Source organism: Cottoperca gobio, unplaced genomic scaffold, assembly GCF_900634415.1.
Source record: "Cottoperca gobio unplaced genomic scaffold, fCotGob3.1 fCotGob3_245arrow_ctg1, whole genome shotgun sequence".
Taxonomy (NCBI): Eukaryota; Metazoa; Chordata; class Actinopteri; order Perciformes; family Bovichtidae; genus Cottoperca; species Cottoperca gobio.
In genome coordinates this window covers 267,501-289,373 of record NW_021166869.1, presented here as the reverse complement: position 1 = coordinate 289,373, position 21,873 = coordinate 267,501, and the positions used below count along the sequence as shown (strand labels likewise).

At 42.8% G+C, this 21,873-nt stretch overlaps 1 protein-coding gene across 1 annotated transcript in view; it reads right to left on the bottom strand.

Annotated features, from left to right (window-relative positions):
• Positions 1-19,987, bottom strand: part of kcnh5b (potassium voltage-gated channel, subfamily H (eag-related), member 5b) — a 102,590-nt gene extending 82,603 nt beyond the window's left edge. The window contains exons 1-5 of the mRNA XM_029426865.1: positions 19,843-19,987; positions 14,053-14,176; positions 11,730-11,836; positions 9,162-9,290; positions 1,288-1,403 (exon numbers count right to left, since the gene is read on the bottom strand). Of these exons, the coding sequence (XP_029282725.1) occupies positions 1,288-1,403; positions 9,162-9,290; positions 11,730-11,836; positions 14,053-14,176; positions 19,843-19,915 (549 nt within the window). The 5' untranslated portion in view covers positions 19,916-19,987. The remainder of the gene's footprint in view (positions 1-1,287; positions 1,404-9,161; positions 9,291-11,729; positions 11,837-14,052; positions 14,177-19,842) is intronic.
• Between the last annotated feature and the right edge of the window lie 1,886 nt (positions 19,988-21,873).

The window sequence follows — 21,873 nt, the reverse complement described above, 5'->3', positions numbered from 1 at the left end:
AACAGATGGGTGAGCTCCGGAAAAAAAGCCATCTTCTCTCCCCACCCCGAAATCCATTTTCTAAATTTCTAGCAGCAGTCACAATAATTCAGAGTGCCCACAGCACCCTACTTCTGTCTCCCCACCCAACATGAAATATTAATGACACCCGCAGTCCACAGGAGCACAGCGCTCCGGGGAAGAGAAAGCACCGCTCGCCGTGTCAAACAGCTGCAGTTGGCGTGTGAGTGGAAGTGGAAGGAGGGTGGGGAAGGATGGATGTATTGAGCACGTGGTTGTGTGTGTGTGTGACACAATACTTGCATGCATGTGTCTGTTAATGCATGCATCCGTGTGTGGCTGCTTTAGCTCAGCGTAAGTAAAGTGAATGCAGTGCTTAATGTTTTATATGAGGATTTATTTGGGCAGAAATAATGTTAAGAGCACAGAGTTGCCACGATGGCATAGTGTGAGTGTGTGTGTGTGTGTGTGTGTGCGTGTGTGTGTGTGTGTGTGTGTGTGTGTGTGTGTGTGGCCTGCAGCAGCACCAACTTCCAGGTTACCTGTTGTGACACCGTTGGCGTCTTGTTCATTGAAGAAACATTAAATGTTTCTGAAACATCGATCAGGCCGATTCCTAAAATCAATAATCTTTTATAAAATGTGAAACTCTTTGGAACCGGGTTAATAAAGAAATGTTGCTCTGGTAGTTTTTACACAGCAGGGAAATGACATTAAACTCCAGGAGTACGTTTCACCTTTTCAGAGACACATGCTTAATGACAGACTGGAGTTAACTGAACAGCTGTTCGACAGGAAGTGACATCAGGACCTTGGTTTCAAAAGCAGAAACTAAAATCCATGATAGAAATGGTTGAAGAATAACAAGTTTTATCTTCCGACACAAGGACCCTATGATAAGCCTGATAGCTTTGATGGCATTAGCTGAAGTTGGATTGATGAATGTTTATCTCAGCTTTGGTTTCCCTGCTGGCTCACAGCGTCTCAGCTCTGGTCTATTAGTGACGCTGTGCAGCACCTGAAGTACGGACGCTCGGCTGCATATGGTAATAGCAGCCAATGAGGACAGCCAAGTGATGTGGGTTGGATGCTCTGGAATAAACTTTAAAGTTTCACCAGTGAGAGAAAAACTGGGAATTTGGCAGGAAGCAGAAGAACTTGGTTTCTATGGTTACCTGCAGTTCAATATATCCTGCAAACAGCAGCAGCTAAAAACAGCACGACCTTTGTACAGTGTACAGTATGAGGTGCATAAGACTAAGTACTGTGCATGTGCGAAGTTCTCACCTCTGCCAGTCTGGACTGTTTGTGGCTGACTTCATGTTTGTCTATGGGAGCCAGCTTGGGCAGCGAGTTGCGGTTGTTGGTGAGCGCCCGAGTCAGCCGCGCAAACTTGGTCCATCCTGCAAGAACGAGACATTAAAACACGGCTTAGATCACATTCATTACAAAACTTGTTTGGCTTTGAGAATGCAGCTGCACACACAAACATCTCTGTTGTTGTTGATCCAGTTCCCCAGATCATGACACCAGTGGGGACCTACTGGAGTTACACAAATATTCCCACAGCTTCCACTTGTAATGGTTTGTCCCAGGTGGTAATTCATATTTACAAATAAACCAGACACTATGTGAACGTGGCAAACACCCACCCTGCAGAAAGAATCCTTGAACGCAACTGAATCTCCACCGGCCTTCTCCATGCTCCGACCTTCAAGTGGAAGATGAAGGAGAAGTTCCCCTTCAGGGCATCGATACCACAGAGAACTACACATTTAGCATATATGAGTCTTGTGAAAGTGAAAGATTAGAGAGGGAGGCTACTTTCTGCAGGTATATTTTGAAGTTTTAAACCATTGTGTACAGTGTTTGAGGCCGGATGGTCTGGGAGTTGGTCAGCTGGGCTCATTAGTACTTATCTTATATCTTATCTTATAGGACCAGCTGCCTCGAAGCTCTGAATGCAATTCAAATGATAACTTTAAAATATCGATGCAATATTCTTACAGATTATCCGCTCGCAGGTTCTATTGGTCAGCACTCGACTATCAGCTGGCCAGACACATGTGGCTGGAGAATGACGTGCAGTCAGAGAACACGAGATGGTTTATGGACAGAGACTCATCACTCTGTCTTTAACACAATCAAAGTCACCATCTAGTTTATATACGATACTATTTTTAACCATTCAAATTGATGGCATTTAGAGATGACAAGACTTATGCTTCAATGTCACGGTGTTGCTTTAATACGATCATTTTATTTTTCATCTGCAGTGATTAATACGCTCTCGCTTTAGTGGTCGATAATTATTTTTAATCACACTGTTTTTGGAAAGTGCCGTGTACAAAAAAAATGCAAAGCAAGCATTATGAAACGTTCCTCGTGTTCCCTCTTCTTGCCCAAAACGTTGGTTCCAGCTTTGATTATCATATTAAACACATTACTGCTAAACATGAAGAACATCTAAATAATAAAAGTCTGTCCAGCGGTGGTTATTTCCTGGCCACACTGCTGCTGAATGAAAGTGAACACAGAAGGATGCTCCTTCTGTACGGCTTTAAACAAAACAAAATGTTGGAATAAAAATGGCAAAGAGAAGCACAACAGAGGCTCAGCACATACAGCCACACGTCGGGATCCACCCGGCCCTTTGAGGGGAACATTACAAATAGAAAGTGGACTTTGAAATAGCTGTTAACCCGCAGGCATCCAGCAGTCTGTGCATCCAGCCGTCTGTACATCCAGCCGTCTGTACATCCAGCAGCCGTCTGTACATCCAGCAGTCTGTACATCCAGCAGTCTGTACATCCAGCCGTCTGTACATCCAGCAGCCGTCTGTACATCCAGCAGCCGTCTGTACATCCAGCAGAGGTCTGTACATCCAGCCGTCTGTACATCCAGAACATCCAGCGGTCTGTACATCCAAGCCGTCTGTACATCCAGCAGTCTGTACATCCAGCCGTCTGTACATCCAGCCGTCTGTACATCCAGCAGAGGTCTGTACATCCAGCCGTCTGTACATCCAGAACATCCAGCGGTCTGTACATCCAAGCCGTCTGTACATCCAGTACATCCAGCCGTCTGTACATCCAGTACATCCAGCCGTCTGTACATCCAGTACATCCAGCCGCCTGTACATCCAAGCCGTCTGTACATCCAGTACATCCAGCCGTCTGTACATCCAGCCGTCTGTACATCCAGCAGTCTGTACATCCAGCAGTCTGTACATCCAGCCGTCTGTACATCCAGCAGCCGTCTGTACATCCAGCAGCCGTCTGTACATCCAGCAGCCGTCTGTACATCCAGCAGCCGTCTGTACATCCAGCAGCCGTCTGTACATCCAGCAGCCGTCTGTACATCCAGCCGCCGTCTGTACATCCAGCAGCCGTCTGTACATCCAGCCGTCTGTACATCCAGCAGCCGTCTGTACATCCAGCAGCCGTCTGTACATCCAGCAGCCGTCTGTGCATCCAGCCGTCTGTACATCCAGCAGCCGTCTGTACATCCAGCAGCCGTCTGTACATCCAGCAGCCGTCTGTACATCCAGCAGCCGTCTGTGCATCCAGCCGTCTGTACATCCAGCAGCCGTCTGTACATCCAGCAGCCGTCTGTACATCCAGCAGTCTGTACATCCAGCAGCCGTCTGTACATCCAGCAGCCGTCTGTACATCCAGCAGTCTGTACATCCAGCAGCCGTCTGTACATCCAGCAGCCGTCTGTACATCCAGCAGCCGTCTGTACATCCAGCAGCCGTCTGTGCATCCCCCCTTTCATTTCTCAGTAAAAAAAGCCAACACTGTACTGAGACTCATAGAGGATGAAAATCAACAGCGTACTGTACTCAGGGTGCCAATCACTCCACTTCCTTCGAGGAAAACTGTTGAAGTGGCTTTTGTGTAACTTCCTATACATCTTCCTTTGCAGAGCGGCTTCCTTTATGTGATTTTTCTATATGCTAATACCTTAACTTGGCTCTGGATCACTATAGATAATAAGCCTGGATGCTCTTAGCCAAAATGAAGCCTTTTCCAATACATTTCCTGGAGAATAATTGCTGCAGTACGGCTTCTGCTCATTATATATTGTATAGTATATATTGGCTGTTGAAAGCGTTGGTTTAAGATGACTCTGCGCTTTCTGCACAGATACGACACTTAACTTGTTTCTCTTAAACTCGACTTATGCCGATAGGTAGGAAGTAACACTTTTTTTTGACGTGAGAACTGTACTTAACCTTAATCTTGAATTAACAAACTGAATTTTAAGTGAAAATGCAGTATTTTTCTTACCTGACTATTTTGACACGTTCAAAGATGGAATATGTCCCATTACATAGCATGTCAAATGCAGTTTGCATATCCTACTGCACGCTGGTCGTTATTTTGCAGTATGCATGCTTTTCTAGGTACTTTGACCCACCATCCTTTCCCTAGCAGATATATGAGCAAGAGGGTCAAAGTTCAAAGTGCCATGTTAGGACGAAGAAGTCTGTCCCATCTTACAGAGATTACTCAGCACCACGGACAGCAGCTGAAGCACTGAATGTATCAACTGAAACAACCTGTTCTGGATTTATAGCAGCCAAATGTTATCACAGACACAGATTACAGTATGTGCACCATTGAGAAGTTCATCCTACGGACCTTACTCAGCACAAAGTCATTAACAGCACTGCTCAAGAAGACCGTGTGAAAAGGTCAATGTACAAAAAGGGCCCCTGACAGCTTCTGGGCTCCTGTGCAGCTGCAGCAGCGGAGGGGTTCAGCTCCTGCAGCAGCGGAGGGGTCCTGCTCCTGCAGCAGCAGAGGGGTCCTGCTCCTGCAGCAGCGGAGGGGTTCTGCTCCTGCAGCTGCAGCAGCGGAGGGGTTCTGCTCCTGCAGCTGCAGCCGCGGAGGGGTTCTGCTCCTGCAGCTGCAGCCGCTGAGGGGTTCTGCTCCTGCAGCTGCAGCCGCGGAGGGGTTCTGCTCCTGCAGCTGCAGCAGCGGAGGGGTTCTGCTCCTGCAGCTGCAGCCGCGGAGGGGTTCTGCTCCTGCAGCTGCAGCAGCGGAGGGGTTCTGCTCCTGCAGCCTGTCGTGGTGTGGTTTGACCAGCAGCTTGTGGTGGCTCACAAAAACAAATCCTAGGTATCTATTGTTGTATAACGGACATTACTGAGTCAGTGCGAGTTGACTTCACTTGTGCTATTATTCATTAATAACACAGGCTCAATTTAAAAGTGATTGTCTGGAGATGACATCATTATGAAAACTCACTGCGAGTAAATTAAATGAAAAAGACAAAACAAGCAAACTAAAAACAAACTCTGCTCAGTAAAGATCTGCCATCCTGTGTTCAGTCTCAGATGACTGCAGACTATAGCACATGTTAAAATAAAACACCTCTACAAACTGCACAGCTGTTTCATTTATAATTCACATACAGTAAATATTTTTATAGTATCTTTTCATATTTGTCTTCTACTCTATATTTAGGCTTCTTGATGTTTCCGTTCAGCAACAGCTCGTTAAAGTTATCCAACATTAGTAACCAGATGGAGAAATTCAACTTTTCATTTGTGTTGTTTCTTCATTTTAAAGTCACAAAGACTAAAAGCTAATGTGTGTTTAATTTTACTGAAGTTAGACTGCAGGACTTTCACTTGCCGTAGTTTTCCATCACGGTGTTACTCCATGAATTGCCCATACAGTAGCAGAGGTTGTGTAATTCACTGTATTGTGTTTATGCACTATAGAGTACCATGCCCTAATGTGCTCGAAAAATAAAAGCGAAGCATTGGCTCAGAAAGCAAACCCAGAACCACTTTCATCATGAAGTAAAATGGAGGAATTTGTCTTGGTGGAACTCATGTAAATACATGCTGACAGCTTACAGGCTCCCACTGCACATACTGACACATAAGGACGAAAGGACCTCACATAGAGCACGAGGGGAAACTGCAGGACAAGTAAATAAGAGGTCCTTTTTCACGGTTAATCGTAACGCTGCTGCTGCAGTTCCCCTCAAGGAATGCTATACTGTTTGATTTATCTGAACGGAGCACAATAGAAGAGGGAATGTAAAGGCATGGGCTAAAAATAACAGGGAGCAGAACTGGTGCACGCACCTACAAAGTGAATTCTAAAAGGAGATTTTGATCAGCTGTTCCACACTGAAGACAGCTCACACTGAATGGTTTGTTCTTCAACAGACAGACAGATGTACGGCGCCTAATCAGCACACAGGCACTGCAAAGACTGTCCACATGTAACATCTTTCTTTAACATTTAGTGGAGCGTGTACCCTTTGTAATGTTCAGGGTGGAAGTGGATTAAAAAGTCAGGCTTGGATGTTAAAAGAAAGAGTCGGAGAGTGCAGTATGTCCCTGAGGTTATCACATGGGCACAGATGTTTGGATGAATCAACTCCACAACACCTCTGAGGTCCAGATGCATTAAAGCAGCGTGCAACATGTTCATGCACATGTTTGTTGCTGAGAGGAGCGTTCAAGTGTTGAGATGTTTGGGATCTAAAGCTGCACTCACATGCACCTAACATGGTGCAGAATAAGTTGTTTTACTTACAATGCGAGATAATGATATTCTTTACCAATTATCTATATCTATAAGGCCAAATAATGAAGCTTTACTATTTTCATTTGTTGTCAAACTAAACACAAATTACATAATGAAAGATACCGTCAATTATTTCAAGACACTTCCATTGTATAACACATCTGCCCAACTACAACTGTACCAAAATATCATGGTTTAAAATGTTTCGACTTCACGTCTGGCCCCTGGTTCTGATCAGACGTCCACCTGAAACGATGCCTCGCCTGAAGCAGCTGCCATCTGCGAAGCTTTTACAGGTGCTGACAAAGCAAACAGTGAACACTCGGCATGACAACAACAACAACAACATGATGTTCGTTTAAAAAGCTTTGCTCCGCCACATGTTTAGCTCTTTATCGTCTTTCTGCCGACACTGTTTACTGTAGCCGCTGTACTGCCAGGGGCCTAACTGTAACACTTACTGAATCTGGGAGCTGGGGAAAGATAACTGAAATAACATAAATCTCTATATTGTGACGCCACAATATACGTCAGCAACGATACTTACTGCAGTGCAGATTAAGAATAGCAAAACGATGGGGTAATTTTAAGCCGGGGCATGAATACAGGGCCGCAGGGTTCAGATACATGTGAACTCTACTTGGTTATTTTAAGCTGACGATGGCCATCTTTAGCAGATCTGTCTCCCGCTCCGCTGATGTGCTGTGGCGTGCCGAGCCATCGGAGAAGCTGAGAGCAAGTTTCAGTGTGCAGCACAAGCAAACTCAGCTGCCAGTGCCTGCAGCAAATCTCCCTTCCTCACAAACGGCCTCTCCCACGCCGCTAATCACCGGGCGGGTTAAACTGCAGCCCTCCGTGCGCTGTGACACGCTACATCCTCAGTGGCTGTACTGTACTGACTGTACAGTGTGTTCAGTCTGGCACGCACCATGTCGGTCAAACCCCCAACAGCTCGGTTGCCAACATGATTTATGTTTTAAGGAGGTCCCTCCATTACTAGCTGATAACATCTGTTTAATAATGTATATTTTCAACACTATTTAATTTCAAAATGAATCAGAACAGAAGCTGCACAGCGAACTGAACCAGCTCTTACTAAGCTCAACTTCTAAACTGACCACAGAAGGCTTCCTGTGTGTAGGCGAGAGGTTCTTTGAGCGGCTCCTGTACTGATACTTTGGCTGAACTGGAAGACCGCTGGTGATTACCGAACTAAATCTGAAGTTTGTCACCATCAGGAGAAGCTAACTGGCAAAGACGTCCACGCACTGATGTGACAATATTAGTTCCACTCAAGCTCTAATTGCATGTTCCACCCATGTTGTTCACGTGTCGCTGAACATAATGAACGAACAAACAAATCACAAGACAACTGTGAGCAGGTCTCTGCAGGAGGGGAGTGCAACTCTGCACACGTGTTTACATACAGTGTGCGTGCAACTGTGTACGTTAAAAAGAGCGAAGGGGAAAGGGGGGAAGGGTGAGGGATCCTTGTCAAAGGGCAAACACAGCCGCTCAGCGCTGCCAAGAACAAATCCTAGGGCAGGAAGCTGACACTGTGCATCAGTCAGGGCACAGAGGACAACACCGCCACCAACATCTCCCGCGATTCCTGACAGCGTCCCAACCTCCTCAAACAGAACCTGACAGTTCGAGACGTTCCCACTTCACAGAGAAACAAGACTTGACTGGCTCTTTCTTATCCAGTCGCAGCTTGGGATGAAATGAAAAGACTGCAAAAAAAAAATGTTTGAGACCTCTCAGTGGGAGAGAAAGAGGAAAAGATGAAGGAGTACAAGGAGGTGGAGAAAGAGTCAAATTGGTTTAGGAAGAAAAAACGAGGACAACAATTGAAAGAGAAGAGAAGATGAAGGAGACGATAAAAAGGGAAGGAGTGAAAGGAGTGACAAGAGTATCGACAAGAAAGACAGAGCTTAAAAATACATGTGAGGAGGAAGCACCGCTGTGCTTTCAGTATGTCAACATGTTCACGATGATGATATGTAACAGGTAGGATGTTAGCTCGTTAGCATATTAGCTAATTAGCACTAAACACAACGCACAGCTGAGACTGATGTCATTCATTTAGCTGGTGTTTGTATTTGGACAAATTACAATTCTGGCACAATGGTAGCGCTCGATGAAAAGTCAAGAGGAAGTTACTCATCCCGAGATGATGGCAATCCATCCAATAGTTGTTTAGGATAGTTCCCTAAAATCCAACCATGTTAGCCTCACAGGGGGATATTTCAATCCAACTGGCCGCCATAAAACGAGAGGATAAAAGAGAAGATGAAGAGGAAGGTCACCCTGGAGACTGAGAAGAACATCATGAAGATGAGAAAAAAGATTAAGGAGAATAAACAGGGCAGACACACAAAGGAGGAGACCAATAAAATGGCAGAGGATGAAAACATCAGGGAGGAAGATGACGAAAGAGGAAGAAGAAAGGTAACATGTCCCATCAGAAGCCACATGGCATTACATTACATCCCGCCATGACCTCATTCGGTCCCCCACTCACAAATGTTGTCTCGTCATCCCCCGTACTGCTCCTCCCTCTCACCTGTAACTCTTTAATGTAATACGTCACACATCCACACTCACCTTTAGTGGTTTCGTCTTCAATAGGCTGCTTGAAGAGAGTGATGTCCTTAAAGGTGCAGAGGAACAGAACCACTTTGTCGTTCTCGTTCCTGATGGGAGCCACTTGCATGTAGAACCACACTGGACTTCCTGCGGAGACATTACATCTCATTAATTACGTGTGTAAAGACTTCCTCGATTTCCAAGATGACCTCTTAAACCGTCATAAACTCAGTTTATAATGACATGAAACGTGACATTGTCCTCTCAACTTTGGGAACATTTGACGGCTAAATTTGGGCTGTTCACCGTGTGCAAGATGTCGTGACCTTTGAGAGACGGAGGGACATGAAGGAAGCCATGTTGCCTGAGTATAAACCGCTGCACACATGTGACTTAATGGTACATGTGTGTTGGAATAAACTGTAAACGTATCGTCCAGTTAGCGATTAAGCTAGCTAGTCCTTAGATGACATTATGAGACGAAGACAAACAATCAGCTGTTCGATTCTGTAGCTCCGATCCTTTCATACGAACACAGAGTAACATTAGTAACAAGTGCTTCCCCTGATAATCTCCACAAAGAACAATGTGCTCCGTCTCCTCTCCTCCCTGTCTCTGTACAAGACGTTGATTATTTCTTACCTGCCGTTTAAATGACCAATTTTACAAACAGATGTGGATTTAACAACCTGATGTCAACACTTTTAGGGAACTCGCTGTTCTTTCTGTAGCGCCAACCAGCTGCAGGTTTGCATAACTGTGTTGCCTCTCCACACACACACACACACACACACACACACACACACACACACACACACACACACACACACACACACACACACACACACACACACACACACACACACACACACACACACACACACGGGAGCCCAAGTTCAACAAAGTTACACACTTAATGCAACAATTTCTGTGGATACAAGTTGCTCGTAGCCATCGATGTAATTTATATTCAGCATCCATAAAAGCCTCGTTCTCCTGAGTAGTCAGCGAATTTAAGCTATTTTAAAATTGATTTTTATTTTTTAGCGTTTCTCCCTCCTCCGCCTCGCATCATGCACTCGGAGGTGATCACTCTTGGGAGACAGGAACATTTGGGACTATTTTTGTCTGCACACTTTTGTCCTATTGCGCTCCTCACTAACGCTGCTGATGCAGGATTCACTGCTCACTCTACTGCTGCTCCGTCACACCAGACGGAGGAATCTACTCTTTAACTCATAATCTAACATATGGAGGAAATCTGACTTCAACAGGTCAAGAGAAGTTATAGTTCATCCATGATGTTAGACATCATTTACATTACGATTCATGAATTCATTCATCGTTATATCTGACCTCCATCTATTATCCAGCACATCATATTACAAGTGGTTTAAATTACCCGTCCAGAAACACGTAGAGTATGAATAATACAAAATATGGAATTTCAACAAGGTGATTTAATTCCCCATTAATTAATAGTGAATTAGAAATAACTTTTATTAAAAAAGACAGTTACGGATAGAAACTAGCCATTCTTCCATATAATAATAATAATAATAATAATAATAATAATAATAATAATAATAATAATAATAATAATAATAATAATAATAATAATAATAACAGTAATAATAATATGATTAACACGGGGAAAAATGAAAAGGTTAAATTGAAATAAAATGATTGGGAGAGTTTATTAGTTTTTTAATCTGAATTAACTATTTCTGGCCACTTGGGAGCAGCGGAAATTATTTGTGAGCACAACATTGAGATATTTTTATAGCAAACTTACAGAGCAACATGATGACCCACTTTGAGTCGTGTGTGTGTGTGTGTGTGTGTGTGTGTGTGTGTGTCCACCTGATGAATCAAGTCAAACATTCTCTCTTTTAGCTCTGTTTTTGGTCTCCACCAACTCCTGAGAATAATATCTGTCTATTTAATGCTCACCAGGAAGTCTCCAACTGTGTCTGTCTGCTGTCTGTTGCTGAGCAGGTACAGTGAGTTGCTAAAAACAGCTACAGAACCTGCAACTGCTCGAAACAGCGCTGGTGAATAAACCAAAAACTGGTGAAGTTATGGGCCGAAAGATCTGTTGTGTAGCGATGAAGTCAGGTGCTGATGGCCGCTTTCAGAAAAGCTGTTCTCTAAAGAGCCAGAACAACAATACCTCGGTCACTTCTAGTTCTTCAAGTGAACTTTGGAAAAGTTGAAAGACCCAAGAAACCTCTAAAGGACAGAATCAGGTTAAAAGTAAATTACAGCTCGAGTGTTGAAGGTAAACAAGACATTAGTGCTGAAAACGACACATGACAAGGATTGATAAATGATTCAGTGATTCACCGAGCAAACATGGCAACCTTCGTCTGGTTCAAGCTTCTCAAAGGTGCTTTAAATTGGGTTTTAGACTGTTGCTTGGACAAAGCATGATAAAAAAGGTCATTTTAATTAGCAGTTTTCACAATTTCCTAACATTTCGATCAACTAAGAAAAGCACTAGATTATCTGATAATGAAAGTACTGGCTCGTTGCAGCCCTCACTTTGTATCCTCACGTCACGTCATGAAGTAAGTGAGCACTCACTGTTCTTTCTGTACAGCAGGATTTCGAAGCAGTTGGACTCATAGTTGTCGAACGTCTGTCTGACTTTGTCGATGGACTTCTTGTCCGTCAGCTCTCCGTACATAAAACTGGAAAAAGGAAAATGATATGAGAAACAGCAGCGATCAATACGGAGCTGACCTTTAGCCTTCTCCCCGTGTTACAGTACATCATGTGTTTGTAACCGCGTTGTCGATCTGTGATCGTACCATTAAGTGTCCATTAAGTTTAATGCTGGTTGTATTGGGGGAATTGATGCAGCGGCAGCATAAATTCCGCTCACAGTGAAGGATTGTGGATTGGTTTTGGTGCAGCCGGCATTTCCTGGCATGTTTGTAATTATTCCTTAAAAAAAAACAAAAGGCTGAGGACGTTCTAATCTGTGCTAATATAATTAGTCTGAGTGATTAGTTCCCTCCCCAGCAGCCGCAGAGTCTTCAATGACTAGCAAACACACGCTGATGTGCAAATAATTAGTAAGAAATGTTTCCTACTTGTGGATCACAAAGAAAAACTGTTCTTTCTGCTAATGCAGCGTGCATGGGGGGGGGGGGGGATTTAAAAATGGGATGCAGAACAAACATTCAGCACAGCCACATTTTGTTACATTACAGGTAATTAAGCAGACGCTCTTATCCAGAGCGACTCACAGTGAGCTAAGTACAGGGACAGCCTCCCTGGAGCAGCTCAGGGTTAAGCACCTTGCTCAGGGGTGCAATGGTGGATTGAACTCACAACCATCTGGTGTTCTGTTTGGAAGGCGTACCACTAGACCACTAGGCCATCACCACCCATCTCACACCACCCACACATGTCATCTCCCTGTGCACACAGGGAACCGGAAGGTCGCTTTGAATAAACGACTATGATCTGAACACAATTACAATAAAGACATATACAAGAAGCTAGTTGTGTGTTCTGCCAGCTTCAAGTGTGGAAGATGCTTTGATCAATAAAGAACATTTGGCATTAACCCGAGTGTGTATTTGTAGATCGATTTAGAGCAGAGAGAAGAAGTAAGATATCCTTCAGCTTCTGTCATTTGAATGGAAATGTGTGAATTTTGGGACACAATAACAAATATGGTCTCATATCACACGTTGAATTCAGTTCCACCAAGAGGCAAAACTATCAGAAAGCAAAAATTAAAGTGAATTTTGTGTTTCTGACGAATGTTTCATCCCCATCAGACTCAGCTTGTGATAAGAGGGTCCTGAAACCCCCGTTATATAGCATCCATCTCTTTGTCTTTGCAGTACAGTGCATGTCACCCTCTGCAGCCCTTGTGACATTATGTGAAGAAGTCAATATGTCTGCAACAATGTCAAAGTCCTACTGCAGTATAAAAAAACTAAAAAACGTCACTGGATCCCATCACCCATCACCTTGGCAGCAGCCTGTAAGTTTAAGCTCTCAGTGGGCTCTTCTGTCCTCTCGGTGTCACGTCTGAGTGGTCTCAGTGTCCTCCTCAGCCCAGAGCAGCAGGGAGTGGACAGATAAATCTCAGTGCCCCTGCTCTCACTTGGCTCGGAGTCTGAGGAAGCCTTTTTAGCCGCCGCCCAGTCAAGACCGTCACCCCCGGTTAGATCTGAGAGGCGTAGCAGGAGAGGAGTCGTCCTTTGGAGTCAAATTTTAAAACCTCCTGACTGACAGGCGAGCGAGACACCGTCCTCGAGCTGGACCGGGCAGAGCTCCTCTGGCAGCTCAAAATTGGATTCATTTCAGACTCTCACTGAGCGGAGGGGCTTCTCTTTCTCTGCATCTCTTTACAGTGAGACTCGGCAGGGCTTCACACTTCTCTCGCATGATATGATATGATATATGATATGGGAGTATAGCCATCAAGCATTAAACTAAACGAGTATAATGTAAACGGCTCTCCAGAGCAGCATTGTGCGGTTTTAAGGATCACTACAGGAAGGTACAAGAGAGTCACTTTCTGATTATTGCACTTTCCCTGACACACGTACATAAATACATAAAAGTATTGCTTTTATTAGTTCCACTTTAAAATGAAGCATTTAAAGCATTCAAAAAAAGGCCCAGAGGTTAAATAAGACATATGGTTACCATAGATTCAGTGGGAAAGTGTATGCAAATGAAAAGGAATGACTCCCCAGAAAATAATTGCATATTTAGTTACACTGCGAGTACAATTAAAAGAAAAAGCAACACTAAAGACTCGTTATTGCTCCATTACCGCACTGTAACTAATGCTGCTTTGATCATGCATAAAACAATTAGAATTATGCACATTTTAAATGTTCTTTTATAATATAAAATATAACCCGAAAAAGGTTTTTACCTGCATGTGCTGCTCTTCTGCATGACCTCAGCCCTGTGGAAGCCAGACAGCTTGCAGAATCCGTCATTGCTGTAAACTACAGGCCACTCCACGATCTGGGCGTTTCCCAGGAGGAAGCTGGTCTCTGAGAGACGGACAGGACGGAGACACGTCAGCATCAAATATGAAAAACACATCAAATCAACACATCTGGAGAAACATCGTTTTCACTGGAGACTAAATATAATCTGAAGAGTAAGACGTTAAATGTTTGCCTCTCAGATGTAGTGCGAGTATAAAGCTGCATAAAATAGAAATATTCAAGTACAACTACCTCAAATATTCGTACAGTGCAGTACTTGACAAGCCTTCCCTTGCTACTTAAAGAAAACCACCTCTAACAAATAATGGAGACATAAAATAACCGCACATAAGAAGGCCTCAGACGCAGTCAGGCCACACAAGGCTGTTAGCTAACATGCTAATCAACGCTGGTCAACAAAGAGAAAAAACAAACATGCTAGCTCTTTAACAGCACCAGGTCCAGTTTTACTTAAATCATCCACACACACACACACACACACACACACACACACACACACACCTGTAGTGTCAGACAAGCCTGCTTAAAGCCCCGCCATCTTAAACCAGAAGCCGCCGCCGCCTCCTCCTCACCCTGCTAGCTTCTGCTAGCATTAGCTTCTGTAAGCTAATGTGTTTTATGACCTTATTCTAACACAAATGGACATTAACACTCTACTGCAGGCAGTGGTGGAAGAAGTACTCTGATCTTTTATTTAAGTACAAAAGTATTAGCATCCAAATATAGAAGCGCTACTTAAATTAGAACTCATTATGCAGAATGACCCATCTAAGAATTGCAACTTGTAAAAGGTGGAGCTAATTATAACTTTATATACTGCTGAGTAGCTTAATAAGATGTCGTGCATGTGTTTTTTCATTTGTTTATGTATTTATTGAATGGAGGAAACAGTAATAAGGTGGACTAAATGTCCAAAACGTTGGTCAAGTCACAGTAACCTGATCTTTAATCTATTGTACTTATTAGCCAATAAAATGAGGATAAATGTATGCAGCAACACAGTCTGCAGGCTCCAGCTGACGGGTACGTTGGTGTGAGGAGAAAGTGGATATCAGGCAAAGATTATCAGCACCCTTTAACTTCCTCATCTGTCAATGCCCTTGGTAAACCTGAACGAGCTAGCGGCTACAGTAGAGTGTAAACACACACAGGCAGGTTGACCACGCTGAAGAAACATCTGCAGTGGAAAACTTACCACCAGCAGCTCCTTCATAAATCACATAGATATTAATTATTGATTTGATATATTCACCAGGGAGAACAATAGATGTGGTTTTAACCGTTAAACATTTAACTACAAATCTATACGTCGCAGTGTTGTCAAACATACAATACGTTTCTAGATGGATGAAAATCAATTTGCAGATACTTTGCATTTGCTTGAGTTTGGTCATCCATCACAGTGAACCCCTGGGTCATCTGTATATTGCTTTATTAAAAAGGAAATTCCAGTTTATTTCAACTAGGGGCTTGTTTTTGTATCCATGTTGGAAGAAGAAACGGTTATTCAGATTATCTAAAACAATGATTTGGAGGTAAAACAAAGTGAACACACGACTGATATCTGCAGGATGATGAGGCTGAAGCAGGAAGTTGATCTGCAATGGATGTTTGCAACAAACAGGGAAATCATTTTACTAGTTACTTTTTAACTAACCTTTTTGGCATTTTATTTCTTTACTTAAATGTTCAATCAACCCTTATTGTTGTTCAATGCATCTCCCTATAGGATGGTGTACAAAGAACCTTCTCTAAAATCAGATCCAGGCTGTAATAAACCAAAAAGATCCTTTAAAAAAATAAGCTTTCCACAGTGTGACAACACATTTGCAAGTAGAGATGCACTCAAAAACTCTTCTTTCTGTGCGTTTAAGGACCTTCAAACAAGTTGACAGTCAGCTGCTGTATAATGAAACCTCTAGAGACTTCAGCAACCGACTGAAGTCGCAGATGTTGTCCTTGAAATCAGCAACAAGACGACCCAAAGAGAAAACAATGCACAAACACGGACACATGGTGACAACAACTATATGAATTTCAGAGCTTTGTTCTGCTGGTGAGACTTTCCCCACAAGCACTGAAACACCAACAAAGAAGACTTTTCAAAGCAGTTCCAGTTACATTACTGTCCACTGTAATGGATTCCCCACAGCGTCACAGGTACGGTTCAAGTTATTCTTTTTAATAGCAAACTGGACCCGGCGGCTCCTTGAAAGTTCAAAAAACTATCACCTGCTTTAAAAGACGCACAGCAGTATATAAAAATGTATATGCAACTTGTAAGTAATGAGCGGAAACTGCCAATAACATCCTTCAACACCAGCCAAATCTGCTGCACTGCTAACTTTGGCAGGAAATCATTCAACACTAAAAAAAAGATGAAAGGGATGCAACAGCTCTTCCAATGTGTGCACGCCCAAAAGCATTACAAGCATGCAACGCTTCCCACAATATGAACAAACAGCATTTAAACTCTGAAAAGACACTAAAGTTCCTGCAGAGAAACACAGATGCATGAATTCAGACTGTGTCAGCAGATCTGTCAGGTTTTACAGTCAGATGAGTAAAACTCTCCAACAGCACTCCATTGATTTCGCTGGACATTCATCTGATGCTATAACAAGAGAGAGCTGTAGGAAAAACTTCAGACATCTGATTCTTAATATCCGTCAAATTGCCTCCAGTAATCACAAGACCCAATAAATACAAGGGTAAAACTTGCACGGTATTTCAGACCAAGCGAGCACATTGTGAGCGTCTACAGCTTTTACAGAAGGTTAATTAACTGCATGAAAAGGAAGCTGACAGGATGACACTGAAAAGGTGCAGAAGAGTCTGCTTTGCTGATTTTCACCTGAAAACCGCCTGGAAGCAGAGTTTTTTAAAACTCATTTTCACCTGGATTTTATGTGTAATCACGTCAAGGTTCTGTCTTTTTTGTTCACTGCAGTTTACAGTTTACAGGCTCTCTAGTGGTAAGACGAGAAAAAGTCTCCAACTAAGTTGTTTTAAATAAACATTACATTAAAAATCAAACTGGATTATGTGCTTGATGTGACGCATTACTTTCTGCTTCAGTGGTCAGAACAATTCACACAAGACCGCAGTGCATTATGGGTAAGATGTGAGACGGTCACACCTAGGCAGAACAATAATCGGCCTCATCTGTTCTCTTTCCAAACAATTACTCGAGGGATTTTTCAGAATAAAATGAACTTTAGTTCCATCACCGTCTTGTTTTAAGTGTGACAAGCTGCAGCGTCCTGCGTGCCCTTTGGTATTAAAGAGCTGACTTAACAAACAAACAAACAAAAAGAATCATCTTGATCTTTTCTGCTCTCCTCGTTCATCACAACCAATTACTAATCTGAACCAAAGTACAACCAAATCAAGCAGCCTGAAGGCCGACAGCAACAGAAGCTGCTTCTGAAACAACGTGCGGACCATCAAACTCTCTACACTGAAACACACCGATGACATTATTTAGCGTTAACAGCTCATTTAATTGTCAAGGACCTTTTAATTTCAGATCTAATTTACAGTTCAAATGAAAGCCACAAGTGAAACAAAGAATGCACTCATGCACATGAACTGTTACGGCCTGTTGTTCTGCTGCAGGGGTCAGAGAACCAGGAATGTCAGGAGCAACTGACCCATGCAAACTCCCAACAACCCCTCAGGAACGTCGACCCTGACTCCAGCTACTCACGACTACTTTAACACGTGCGGCTCAAAATGAATTCATCAGATGAGTAACACATAGTAATCGTAGCTTGGAGTAACTGGAGTTTCTCCACAAACAAACTTTAAATCTGTGCTCACAAGTCTCTTAGAAGAAGTCGTTCAGGATGAAAAAAGAAATCTGAGTCCACTAAGACCAAAACGACCGACTACTCGACTAAGACATGGCAGACAATAGCTCGAGAGCTTTTCAGTCATTGAATACTGAAAAAGCATTTGACCACGTAGCGTGGCAGGATGCATCTTCAGTTTGGATCACACGGGTTTCAGGAGGAAAGTATGATTAAGATTCTTCACACCGATCTCGCTGGTTAACAGCAGCAGCTCGTCCTTTCAGCTCTTTTCTGTTTGCATCACTGTGGAACCTGTAGCTCCGACTGTCCAATCGATTCATGGCTTTCTTCATTTCATTGTGAATCTTTATTCTATGATGTATTCTAATGTATTTATTCTACTTTCTACAATATATTTTTTAGTAATATAAATATATATATATATATATATATATATATATATATATATATATTCCTGTTAACTGGGTAAAACGTGAATATTAACAATGATTACATTCCATACATTGAGTTGGTTTGTGATAAATTGATTAATTGCTTATTTGTTTTTGGGGCATATTCCTAAAAGATAGATTACTGACAGGGCACAGCTCGTCTTTACATCCTTATGAGTTCTCAAACTTGAGTATTTAAAGTCACTTTTAGTATTAAATGTAGAAAAACAGTCTTTCATATAAGCTAAAGCCCCAAACACTTAGTCTTTACTTGTTTTGATGTCTGCAGTAGAAAGCTTATATCCGGTTCTCTTCTGTTCATTTGTTATATCAAATTGGATTTTGCAATAAAGCAACCAATTATAATTATGTGCAGCCCTGTAACTTTACTACAGTGACAAAGCAGAGACACTTCTACCCTTGTAGATATGACAGCACAATCTCTTCACATCGTTCCACTTTATAGATTTGACTTGCAAGAAACTCCCCCAATAGATCCGCAGAACAGTCCCGGAGGCACAAGCGCCTCAATGACATACAGAAACGCAGCTCTACATCCACAACCCGGACTTTCATTCCGGCCAATTACTCAGCGGAATTTTCTGGGAAGATAAAAAGGAAAAGGAATCAATCTAATCAGAGGAGAGAGCGCGTTTTTCTCAGGCCGGTGCCAAATCCGGCGCACTTAATAGCGCAGATGGAGACAGAAAGAATACATGAGCTGCTCCCTGATAAAACAAAAATACAGCTGAGTAATACTGAACACATTAAGATGATGAATTAAAGGAGCAGCTATGTGTTGTGTACCCCAGCAGATCGCTTCACTTTGTTCCCATCAACAAAACGCAGTTACATAATGACGAAGCTCACATTAAAGGTGGTTTATTATTCCAACGTGACCTCGTGGAGACACCTTACTAAACATTACACTTCATTAATAAATCAAATGGCTCCAGATTGATGGGCTGAGCAGCGGTCAATGTTTATTAATACAAACAGGCGAGTATAACTTTTAATCTTCAGTTAGAATCGCTGTGTTTTGTTCTCGCATGATTTGGAGACATCATTTAATCTCGTAAAGTCGAACAGAATAATGGAGTGGGGAATAAAACGGTGCGTAAACTGCCGATATTAATACAAATGTAAATCATTTTTTGCTCAAAACCTCAATGCACGTAGCTCCCAATGGAAATAGTCCCCATGAACATGTAACTTGGATCAGACTAACGTTACTTGTGCGTTATATTATGATGTAGAACACCACAAACACGCATGTAGCCTCAGAGAGTGGGTACACTCCATCCCTGCAGAACATATGCCGGTATAAAGTGAGATGTTGTGGGTTCTTCCTCCACCAAACCTCCGTGGTATAAAAATACACTGTATTCCAGCAGAGTCCGGGTCCGAGTCGCCTGATGAAACCAAACTCAAAAACAAGCCTCGCTCCGGCGCGCGGACTCACCACTTGATCGCCGGACGATGTTCTCCAGAAAAGTGTTCTGCGGTGCCACCAGCCCTCTCTTTCCCCCGGGCATCCTGCTGCGGGCGGAGCTGGTGTCGGTCAGGGTCTATGTTGGTGTGTCTGCTGCTCGGAGGTTGGTACTGACGCTGGCACTCAGTCGGATCGATGGAGAAGCTCATTGTAACCGTGCGCTCTGGCTGCTCGGGGCGCACTGAGCCACGGCGGCGGCGCTGCCCTCCGCTGCCTGACAGGAGCGGAGGGACGCATGCGTGTCTGCTGCTGTGGGCTCGGTCCTCAAAAACAATCATTATATGATATGTTTATTGTGTTGGTAATGAATCACATGAGTAGTGGACATTGGTCAATCAGTGTCGTTAAATATAGCCACATATATAATCGTTATAATATATAATAATCAGTTTGTTTTTCATCTAGTATTATTACGTTTTTGTTTTTGTTTTCATAATACTGATTATACGAAGGTCTACAAGTCTCCCTTTGCAAAGGGTTTAGACATTTTAACTAATGACTTTATTAATGGTTAACAAATAGTTGACTGATGCTTTTTAATTCATTCATAAGATTAAAAAAATACTCATGAGTCACTCCCTTTAATGAGTTATGTAGCCTAATGTTAATAAGGGATTTATAAAAAGGGTGATTCATTGACATTAACATATTACTGAAGTCATTAATAAAGGGTTTCTACAGCAGGCTTTTAAGTCTGTGGTTGCAAATATTAATAAATAGTTTAGACTTTACCCTGCAACCCAGAAGAAGGTCAAGATGTCAATGTGTGTTTTTTAGGGAAGTTTTGTGCTTCAAGGTTGTCGGTGAACACCAGCTCTGGTAATTGAAGAGACAGTTACACAATGTAACTCCCCTTAGAACCAGAAACCGGCAATATTACGTGTCTTTGTACGGATTAAACAAACGAGAGACATGTTAATTAGTGATTTTTACAGGTGCATTTCAAATTTTAGACAGAGCTAAGCTAGCCTCCTTCCAGTTTTTATGCTAAGCTAGGCTAACCACGTCCTGACTCTAGCTCCATACTCCACGCACTGTGTGGAGAATGTGGAACTATTCCTTTAAAAAGTACACCATCATACAGTAAACAAGGTTGAGCAGATCAAACGCTGATGAAGTGGCTAATAACTCTGTCATGTCTCGCCATGCAGCGGTGACAACAGGGTCTCCCTCTGCAGGGGTCCCTCAGGGACGCTCATTAGCTTGTTTTAAGGGTTAACGGGGCCCCAAGGAGCAGGAGGCCCCAAGGAGCAGGAGGCCCCCACCGGAGCTCTGTGCAGGGCGTCTGTCTGCTCCACCTGACGCCACCACCTTTTATTTACTGTGCTGTAGCCAACATATCAGAACTCAAAGCGGCACTGAGGCTGCATCTGAATTATTGACTGGAAGAATATAAAAAAGGAAGCTGCACACTTTAACATCTTTAAATAGTCTCATGTGCATTTAAGTAGGTTGTATTGGCTTTTTTTTTTATCACGGCCCGTAATGACTGGAGCACATTAAAGCACATTACAGGCCTGATACTTGAGCAGAACTTACAAACATCAAGGAAGTCTTGTTTGTTGCTCCAACTTAAAGCATCTCTAGAGCCCTGAAGTGCTCAAATAATTGAGTTCTTCACAAAGAACCCAAGAATTATATAAATATATAGACTTCCACTTTTAAATATTTATTCTTTCTTAACCCTTTGATCATTTACTGACTCCTCGAGAACACCCGACCCCCCCCCCCCCCCCCCAGTTTGGGAAATAAGAACTTAAGATAGGCTGCTGTAACGCAGGATGAGGTCACTAAAAAGACGCAACTGGACACCACAGCCTCGATAAAGATTATACAAGATACAATCAGTAAGAATGGAAAAGATAAGTCACTATAGAAGCATTGGAAGAATATAAAAAGCTGCTTAAGTCTTTTAAGTCTTACATGAACAATCATTGGTGTATTAAAGTGTGAGTTGTAGGTTCACATTTTCTCCAGTCTGCCTTTAAACAAAACCTAAAT